Source organism: Nicotiana tabacum, chromosome 1, assembly GCF_000715075.1.
Source record: "Nicotiana tabacum cultivar K326 chromosome 1, ASM71507v2, whole genome shotgun sequence".
In the NCBI taxonomy this organism is placed as follows: domain Eukaryota; kingdom Viridiplantae; phylum Streptophyta; class Magnoliopsida; order Solanales; family Solanaceae; genus Nicotiana; species Nicotiana tabacum.
Window position 1 is genome coordinate 218,183,734 of NC_134080.1, and position 10,269 is coordinate 218,194,002.

The 10,269-nt window shown below is 37.2% G+C and overlaps 1 protein-coding gene across 3 annotated transcripts; it reads right to left on the reverse strand.

Annotated features, from left to right (window-relative positions):
* Positions 1-906: 906 nt before the first annotated feature.
* Positions 907-7,980, reverse strand: LOC107808754 (uncharacterized). Of its 3 annotated transcripts, XM_075257139.1 has the most exons (6): positions 7,662-7,980; positions 5,675-5,753; positions 4,181-5,537; positions 3,155-3,424; positions 2,255-2,410; positions 907-1,429 (listed from the first exon to the last, which is right to left on the reverse strand). In XM_075257139.1, the coding sequence occupies exons 3-6, from the start codon at positions 5,195-5,197 to the stop codon at positions 1,310-1,312; spliced, it is 1,563 nt and encodes a 520-aa protein (XP_075113240.1). In that variant the 5' UTR covers positions 5,198-5,537; positions 5,675-5,753; positions 7,662-7,980; the 3' UTR covers positions 907-1,309. The 3 variants fall into 3 exon arrangements, with proteins under 3 accessions (XP_075113240.1, XP_075113235.1, XP_075113236.1); XM_075257134.1 differs by lacking the exon at positions 5,675-5,753 and having other exon boundaries at positions 7,662-7,916; XM_075257135.1 differs by lacking the exon at positions 5,675-5,753 and having other exon boundaries at positions 4,181-5,531; positions 7,662-7,850.
* Positions 7,981-10,269: the final 2,289 nt, after the last annotated feature.

Here is a 10,269-nt window from a genome sequence, read left to right on the forward strand (position 1 = left end):
AATAGAGAACTGGTAGTTCAAAATGTACTACTTGAAAGCTCTAATGTACTATCGATGATTCGATTCCTATATTAACCAACTAATGAAAATAAGTCATACAGAAAGCTAGGAAGGAGTAGCTATGCAGAGTGCTTAGAAATATCATTGAGTGCAGCGTTGATGAAAATGTCGAATTTCTGCAGATACTGATGCTGCATTATTATTCATTTCAGACAGTTTTCATCTACGCTGCACTCAATCATGTTTCAGCGCTCTGAAGAAATAGTTAGTTTACCCTAAACAGTCCCACACTCTTCTGTTGTGTACCTCATAAGTTCAGACCTCGAGTTTAACATCTTTTTCTGTAGGGTTAGCAAATCATGGTTCAAAACTCGATGGATAATGAACTCACATATCTATCCTTCTCAAGTTGAATACAAGACTTTAGTTTGAGGCAGAATTTGAACCTGTAACGTGCACCAAGCCCACACATCATGTGTTGCACCTCGAGTCTGTTATTTCATGCCCAATCCAATCAATGGAAAAATATGCAATCCTCTCCAGTGACAAATTAACCATTACCCACGATCAGACGACAAGCACAGGTTCATGGCCATGTCAAAACACTTCAGAAGGATCTTCCCCATGTTTCACAGTTGAATGTTCATAAAACTACTCATCAACTAGTCAAGCAATATACCAAATTATATTGAATATAATGTCCTCAATGGATACAATATTACCCATAGGAGGAGGCATTACCCATTACACATCAGAAGGATCTTCCCCATCCCACGTTGCATAGCTGAACAGTTCATAAAACTACTCCTCAACTAGTTGAATATAAGTTCCATAAGAGACAACATTACCCGTAAGAGAAGGTATTAACCATTGCAAATAGAATCAAAAGAAGAGTTGAGATTTGTCGCAGAATCTTCAGATCGCTACGAAAGTACTTACTACACAATCATTGGGGAAGTAAAAGTTGGATTACAAAATTTCCCTCACATTTCCACGGGTTTGATCACGGAATTGGATGCATCAGTCTACCATGAGACATACGGCGTCAATCCAAAGCCTCTCATCAATACATTCTTGATATTTATTATCTCACACAGTGATCAAGAATAAGAAACAATTTTTAATAAGAATTCAAGGTTAGAGCTAAACTAATCTCAATTTTTTTTAAAAAGGCATTTCATCCTTATTCTCTTATAATACCAGATGTTGTGTATATTATCTTTCCTTTACGAGATATTACTCCATCAAAATTGTGGAATCGTTTCCCCTACATTGGGGTCGGGAGCAGAAGCAAGCAAATGAGACCTTTTTAAGGGGCCATCAGTCCTCCAATTGTGTGAAAGAGAGACTCCGCCCAGTCTTCTTTGAAAAGCAACTTTTGCAATGTCTGCAGCACATCGTATTCCGGATCCAGTTTTCGCTGCCATCCCTGTAGGAAGATAGACAAGCATAATGTAATACATTCCAACAAGTAATAGACATATTATGCTAAGCTTTTCCTTCTATTGGTATCTGGAAGAAAAATAGAGGGAAAAAAGAAATTATATGGCACAAGGCATGGAAAGAAAAGCATCTAGGAAGAAAAGCAGATAAGTTAAAGAAAACGAGATTAAAGATAACAGATAGAAACTAAATTATTTTTTGGAAACCATCATTCATGGCTCAGCGGCTTTCACTTCACAAAATATGCACTTCTGTTGTAATTACAACAATTCCAAGAGCCTATATGAACCCAGCTCAATTACCACAAGTTGTACAATACTGTTTTATCCTAAAGCATCTTACAAGGTTGGGCTTATCATAATAAAGATGTAGTATGGCACAGTTACTCCTTTTTTTCTATAATAGTAGTGTCCGGACTAGCTTGCGCGCACCTCGACTAACTCCATCGGGTACCTACTACCTCCCACCAGCACAGGTCTAGGTGACTCTGTCCATCAAGGGTTAAACAGATGGAAAGAAATAACCTAATTTTTTGTCTCAGGGTCATGGCTCTCCACCCACTTGCTACACCCTTTGGTGCAATATGGTACAATTACTTTTGCTAGCTTTTTGATAATTGAATGTCAATAATCGCGTTGTGCAGATGTTTGAGCAAATCATACTTGAGAACCATAGATGCTGACTTCCCCAACACACATAGCAGATAATAAGAACCATAGAAAAGGATAAATTAACTTAAGAATACAGCAGACGAGTCTACGCTGTGCAGAGTTATCAGAGGGTAAAAACATCCAATAAGGCCATAAGGTACCTCCAACACCAAAGTAGTCACAATCACAGTGCAAATGTTGCCATCAATATTCACCCGATGACGTCTAACTTGCTCAAGCAATTGTTGCATGCAATCCGCCGGATGGATGCCACCCCCTTCAGGTGTTCTCCAAAAGTCAAAAGTTCCCTCCACTTCCTATTACCAAAGTGTACATTCATTTGTTATTCAACAAGGACATGAATCTATAAAAATTGTGTATTACTAAGGAGACTACAACAATGTGTATTACTAGTATTCATCAGAAAGAAATAGGTGAAACAAAAGGTATTTAAAATAGATTCTCATATTTCACACAAGCAACTCATAAGAAAACATCATAAAGCAGTTTCACATGGGATATCTTTTGCTTATATATTGTGCATCTCTTTTCTTTTTTTTTAAGGATACTTCCAATAATTTTTATTTTTTGTAACAACAACAACAAACCCAGTGAGTTCCCACAAGTGAGGTCTAGGGAGGGTAGTGTATATGCCGAATAAATAACAAATTGGCATATATACATGCTGCATCAAAATATTTGTCCATACATCGATGATGTTGTAGCACACCCGTATAAGGAAGACAAACTTTTAGAAGAATGAACTAATTTGTAAGTTTATTTAACATACTGATGTATGGCCCTAAGACAAGATGAGAGGGAGCTTTTGCTTTTTAATTCTTTCCTTTATTATCCCCGAAAGACTCATAATGTACTATATGCACTGTGCTTGAACTGAAGTTAAACCAAAATGCAAGATGCGAATTAATACGTCTATTTAGTTTTTCCTTCTTGGACATTGAATTGACTCCTGAGAATCTAACGATCAATAGTCTGCCAGACTCTACAGTTTTGAGCTTCATCATTCTTTGACAACAGTTGTTAGAAGGCTAGGAAAGCACCTTGATGAATTCCTCCGGGTTCGGACAGCTCTGTTGTTTAGATAGTCCAAGAGTACATTCTGCGGCAGAGCGGCCATCTCGAAGTGCCACAGCCTTAAAGAACTCCAGCAGAAGGAGTCGATCCTTATTAGATAGCTCAGCAGTCATACCCACATCTAGGAAGACCACATGAGGCCTCGATTTGAAAAGTCCTTTACCTGAACCTCTGTCTTGCGGTGTTCTAACAAGAATGTTCCCAGGATGCATGTCTGCATGTATGAAATTGTCCACCTGGAATTAAAGAGTATAGTATCAAAAAAGAGCGCAGAAATAAATTTAGTGAATATGTTGCAGAAATAAAGAACTGCAATATTCCAATGGAATAGCATTTCCCCCTCACCCTAACGAAAAGGAGAAAAGAATACACAATCTCAACTTGAAGACTATAACTAAGAAAGACTAGTTTGACAGCTTACAGCCTTCTTACTCAAAAATAGAAGAAAAGAACGAAACAGCCAATACAGACTTGTTCAAATAAAGGAAGTTCTCCACTTTTTCTAAAAAACTGCCTTCAGCAACCTACTCGGCATGTTTGATAACCTTGGTCACTAACCCAGAGTGTTTTACGCATTATTACCATTGCAGAAATTCGAGTAGCAACATGCAAAGTTGATTTAGGTATTTATTTTTTATCGGAAGTTGATTTAGGTATTTATTAATGCAATTCAGAGATAACGCTAAGAAATCCCACATGATGGCCTGATAAAGCAACCCTTTTTTCCCTATTGGTATGTTAAGCCCCAACCCCAACTAGTGCCCTTGCACAGGAGTCGACAATGGTCCCTCTATCACCGAACTTCAATATTGGAGGTGAATGGTTCTTTCCATTAGGATATCCTCCCTTGTCTTAGGAACCCATTTTTACTCATGTACTTAAGTAGTTACTTTCAGTTGAAGTTTCTATTGTCATATTCCTTCTTGAATTACTTGTGGTGATGATAACCAAGCTTTGACTTTTCCGGAACGGCTAAAATTACACAGACATACCAACATCATCTTTAGTAGTGCATGAGTCCCAATGTGCGCAAGGGCACTTCTGACACTCTCACGTCCGTCGAGCTCTTTAATACGTTCTTCAAGCTCTTCAATGTAGCGCAAGATATTTTCACCATCTTCATAAGTTTCCACTAAAACTGCTGGATGCACCAAAGGATATAGAGGTCTGGGAAATGATACATCCTTCCATCTGCGGAAGTTGTATATGAACCGACTTAAGTTAGCTGCTTCCCTAGAAAGATCAACTTGAGACATCATAAAGACCGCAAACTGCTGTATGCTTTCATCCAGTCTTAACCACTTCAAATTCGGGAAGACCTTCGAAACTTTTGCAAAGAAGTTAATTAATATGAAATCCCTTCTAATAGATTCACCAACGCCTGGGTGCCTAACTTTGACGGCCACACGAATGGGTTTAACCCGTTGTCTAGGATATCGAAATCTCAAGGTAGCCCGATGAATTTGAGCAATACTACCAGATGCGACAGGCTCCTCCTCAAAATTTTCGAATATTTCAGGCAGCTTGCGTCCGAACGCCTTTTCGATGCTTCTTTTTGTGTACGCATAGCTATGTGCTGGTGCCTTAGAATGGAGTTCCGCAAGTTCATTACACATATCATCTGGAAATAGATCTGGCCTTGCTGCCGCCCATTGACCCCACTTAATGAACGCTGGACCCGCCTTCTCTAGAGTTTTTCGCACAGCACGAAGCCACTTCTTCCTAAATTCAATACCAAGGGAGTCTGCAAAAGGAGCCATAAGTATACACGGGGAGAACAATAGTGTTAAGTATACAGCTCTGAAGAGCAAAATCAAGCCCTCTACAAGTAAGAAGACAACTGAAGTCAGGTAGACATGTCCATCCTTTGCATGCATGTAGAGTGATTCCGGGGATGTGAAGCCTTCTGCTTCGGCAAACACACTTCGCTTCCATGCTAGCTCTCCGATAAGGAAGGCCAAAATGCCAGGAGAAACCAGATGTGAGCGAGTCAAAGCAAGGCTCATCATACACGTAACCCTACTTATCGGTGGCAGAATTGCTCCGCTGCTTGAATGAAATTGAAGTAGCCTTTTCCAGGCAATTCGAGCATGGTGTGACACTGTCTCACTTGTTAGGAACAAACAGCTCGATTTAGAATTGTATGCCTTCCATAAGGTTCCTTTTGCCTCATATAAAATACTGGAGGTAAATCCTCTATGACAAACTCTACATTGTGAATGAAATCTGGAAAAGATGTAAGAAAGTCTGGCAGGGCAAGACGTCCAAACCTCTGAGTAGCTGGCCCTTGGGCTGGCAAGAAAGGAATGAGCAACCCTTTTAACGCCGCCCTTCACCAAAATTCTGCACCTGACAAAACAAAACACATACTATAACAGTCACACTTTTTTGATTGTTTACACTAACAGTCACACTTGGCTGAGCAAAGCTCAAATTGTTGGGGTTAAAGAAACTAATTTTGACATAATGACAAATATTTTGCTTACAATATGTTCCTAGTTGAAATCTTTTTTCACTGTTCAGTTCTTGAGTTGCAGAAACTGTTTCTCCAAGGAAAAATGTTTTCTACCAAAAGAGGGAGAACAACTTCGTTACATATGGGCAGTAGTTATTTTACCTTTACAAGTACTGGATTCTTGCTCTACATGACTTGCTTCATCAAACAGTTGAACACTGTTGTCAACATTTAGTATTCAAAAACATCATGAAACAATGTCGTTATTCCCTATCCTCTATCTCGTAACATTACCATACTTCATCTACCTTTATACCATCTAAATCCTAAGTACCTGCTACCTCCCACCAGCACAGGCAGGTCGGAGCCACAGTCAACAGAGATTGTTCAACTAAACACCCTTCACCGGAATTATGCCATGTATTATGTATATAGGCCAAATTCTGTAGTATTTCAATATATACTAGTCGTTGAACACCCTTGACACAACTAAGCCTTCTAGCGTGGTGGTAAAGGGTAATAACTTTAAAGTGGAGGGTTCGAATCTAACACGCTACAGCCTACCGCATAAATTTTTGCTTCATTTGGTGGCAGGTTTGAAACTCATACGCCACAGCTGCACGCGCTTTCGAATTACGGTTAAATAAAGATAGCCCCATTATCCCAGTATCAATCAAAACACTGCTGCATACATACATTTAAAATTTACAGCCATGGATTATTTGAGGAAGTAATCCACAGTCAACATGATATTCTTCTTTAGCCAAGTCGATAGAATGATCACTGGTATTTCAGTTTATATAGTAGTCTGTATAATTTTACCCATCGAAAAAAAAGTAGTCCGTATAATTTCATTAACTGCCTCCTAAAGTGATTTGTTTCAGTTGGGTTGCCTTAAATGAAGCATGCCTCACTCAAGACAACCTCAGCAGAAGGAGTATACCAATGGTGAATAGGTGCTACATGTGCAATTTGGATTCTGAAAGTGTTAGACATCTCTTTTTGCATTGTCCTTTAGCATGTGATATTTGGAACATGTTCCTCTCTATTTTTGGACTAGCCTGGGTCAAGCCTAACAGCATCAAGGAAGCATATGAATGTTGGTGTTCATGGAGAGTTGGTAAATCCATCAAAATATTTTGGGTAATGGTACCTGCTGCTATCTTTTGGTGCATCTGGAAGGAAAGGAACTGTAGATGTTTTGATGGGATCTCAACTCCGACCCATGTAGTCAAAGCAAAAGGCTTATTGAATTTGTTTGGTTGGCTAAATCAGGCACTTGTAACTAGTTCTGTTCAATTTTTTGATTGTGTCTTGCTCCTTAGTGATAGAATAGTTTTTTGTGTATATGAGCAGACACCATCTCTCTTAATTGTAATCTTTTGCCTGCATCCGCTGGATGCTTTTAATGAATTCTCCTTACTTCATAAAAAAAAATTCATTACTAAAGCAACACAACTAAAAATTCTGAATGCTTTTCACTGTTTGTATTTGGTGGAAACATATTGTTGAGATTGTTCATGCCAGAATCGCTAGGCTGAACAATCACTAAACCAATGATCGAAATTTTTTGTTATTTACTTTTCCAACTCTTGAACACCCTTGAAAAAGTTTCTGGCTCCACCACTGAACACAGGTACTAGATAACTATGTCCATCAACACTTAAGCAGATGAAAAAGCTCACCTAGTATTTTTGTCTCTGCTTGAAAATGTTAAGATAATTTATCCAAACACTGAAAACTGATCCAAAAATCATTTCTCAAGGCAAAAACATTTTTCCCATGCCAACCACAATCTAAACCTTAACGAAATAAGATTGTAAGAGAATAACCATCCTTCGTGTTAAAACATTGCAGCTCAGGGTCCTATTACGTAAGAGCCAACTCTAGCCTAATCCAGTAATACCGAATTGTACAAATGAACAATCCTAAGCATATAAAGAGATCTAAAATTAAGAATACAGGAAAAAACAAAACTCGAGAAATGAAAGCAATATTAATTGGGTAAAAATACGGACCTTGATGTGGCCATTGAAAATTGGTGCTGATGAGTCTACGATGAACAGCTGATACGAATCAGCAGCCGGCATTTTTTACTTGCAGCCGAAGAATCGACGGCTCATGGCCTTCGAGTGAAGAGAAGAGAAAAATCAGCTGCGAACGGTTGTTTTGGGTTCAGTGACGCTGCCGCTTGACGGATGTGTGTGAATCAATGGACTGAAAATCTACCGGGTTGTAAGAGTTTTGGGCAAATGACCCGCTTCTGTTCCCAAATTTCAACCTTGCTAAATTATTTTAATTTTGATTTATTATAATCCTATTTTATTTGAAGTAATTTGACTAGTCACCACCTTTATAAACTTAACTTTTCCAAATAAAAAAGGTTACTTAGGCATGTTAAGCTCATAATATCTAAAATATTTTTTAAAAAGGCTTCTCAAGTTCAAGATCATGTCTCGTACTGTCAATACGGGCCAGGCCGGGTTAGCCCAATCCAACTTACGTGTGTTTTAGCAATTGACTAATTGGGCTGGGCTAGCCACTATTTTGATGGGCCTTATAATGACAGCTTATCCTAGTCCTGAACTATTGAAAAATGTTTTAAAATATCATTCATCCATTTATTGGGCTAAAAATACCTTTCCATCCGTATTTTTTGTTCACTTATACCCTTTGACCGTTAAGTCAATGCTGAATTTAAAAAATAATTATTTAAATTCCACGTGACAATTTCTTATTTGTCGAAATTAAAACATCTAACCTATTAGAAACACCCACCTATATCTACCCATTTTTCGATCTAACCCGTCCCAAACATTAACCTGACCCGAATAAAAAGTTCAATAAAAAAAAAAGACGCCCCACTTCCATCTAACATATGGATTTACATGTGTTCATTTTCTTGATTAAACAAGCAAGAAAGGCCTAGCATGAATGAACCAATGCCTTTCTTGACAATAATGTGGGACAGAAAACTAGGGGTAGTCCAACGATTTTTTCATCATTTTGAGATCTTTCCGTTATGTGAAAATGATTAAATTAAACTCACCTTGAATATGATGCAATTTGTATCTATCATGTAAATTGAATTGGATGCCATAATAAGAAAAAAAACACGTAGTAAATTTGCGTCTTGTTCCGTGGAGTTTGAAAGAAGTGGGACTCATTTTTTTAGTTGAACTTTTTGTTCGAGCCTGATTAGTGTTTGAAGCGGGTTAGTACAAAAAACTGTTAGATATGGGTGGGTCTTTCTAATGGGTTACATGTTTTAATTCTAGTCAATAAGAAGTTGTCACGTGAAACTTAAATAATAATTATTTTTAATTAAGCATTGACCTAACGGTCAAAGGGCATAAGTGAATCAAAAAGGTAGTTAGAGGGATATTTTTAGTTCTATAGGTGGATGAAGGGTATTTTTAAACATCTTCCAATAGTTTACGGGCATTTAACCCTTTTTCGTTTTTTAAAATATAATTTTATATTTTTTCTTTAAGTTCTAACCTAAAAAAAGATAAATATTTAAAAGTTAAAAAATATCTTATTGGAAAATTTTTGCAATACTTAATAACTTTTTATATTGTTCCAATATATTACACTAAATACTAAAAAGGTAAAAAAAATAAGACTATATTTCAGTCACTAAAAGTCAAAACTCAAAATAAACAATTCAAGAGAACGTCCATGACGCATATGGTATATCCAACACGTCATCTTCATCAAGTACATTTGAATCCGCTTGTGACAAGGTTGTCTTAACATCTTTACTTTCATTTACACCTACAATTCATATGCAATATTAATTAGTTAAATATTAAGAATAATTAAATTTTAGAAATTAATAATATTCAAATTCACATAGAAAATATTACTAGTTCGAATTTGGGAAAAGTCGTGCAGCTAATTTCGAGTAGTAACAAGTGTTTGGACATTTTCATGATGGATGCAATTTCTGTACTTTGTCATAACACACCCACCAAATGTTGATTCCGATGCTACAGTGGTAATAGGAATACCAAGTACATCACGCGCCATCACTGAAAGATCGAGATATTTTCTAGAATGGTCCTTCCAATACATGACAATATCCATCTCTTGAAACTTCTCAAGATCAAACTTTGGTTCTTCTAAGTAAAAATCTAATTCTGACTTTCTATCGTTAGAGACAATATAATTTTATATATTTTCAATAAATATTTTTATTAGGCCCAACCCAATCTCAACCAAACCTCACGGGCCACGAGCTTATTCGGGCCGAATTTAAATTCCTCATTTTTAAATGGGCTCTAAATTTTTTAGCTCAACCCTGGTAAATCACGGATTGGGTTGGGCTGACATGGCCCAACGGACCAAGCCCATATTGACGCCTCTTTATAGGCGATTGTATCTATTCTTTAGTAATTTTATGAAAGACAATTTTTGCAATTCAATTTTATAGGTTCAAAAACTAAAGAACTCTATTGGTTATAATACCATAAATTTGTAATCGAATAGGCGATTTCAGATATATTTAGGCCATTTCCCTAATTAACTTAAAGCGATTCTAGATTAATAATGTTAGGAAAAAATCTTTAAATCTACTTTCTAGAATTTGCATAAGTACAAAAAAGGAAGTCTGCGGAAGTGGGA

Excerpts from the sequence above, each read along its gene's own strand:
- LOC107808754 (XM_075257134.1), bottom strand. Across the intron at positions 2,411-3,154 it reads ACCCGGAGGAATTCATCAAG|GAAGTGGAGGGAACTTTTGA; the intron begins GTGCTTTCCTAG and ends CTTTGGTAATAG. Across the intron at positions 1,430-2,254 it reads TGACTACTTTGGTGTTGGAG|GGATGGCAGCGAAAACTGGA; the intron begins GTACCTTATGGC and ends ATCTTCCTACAG.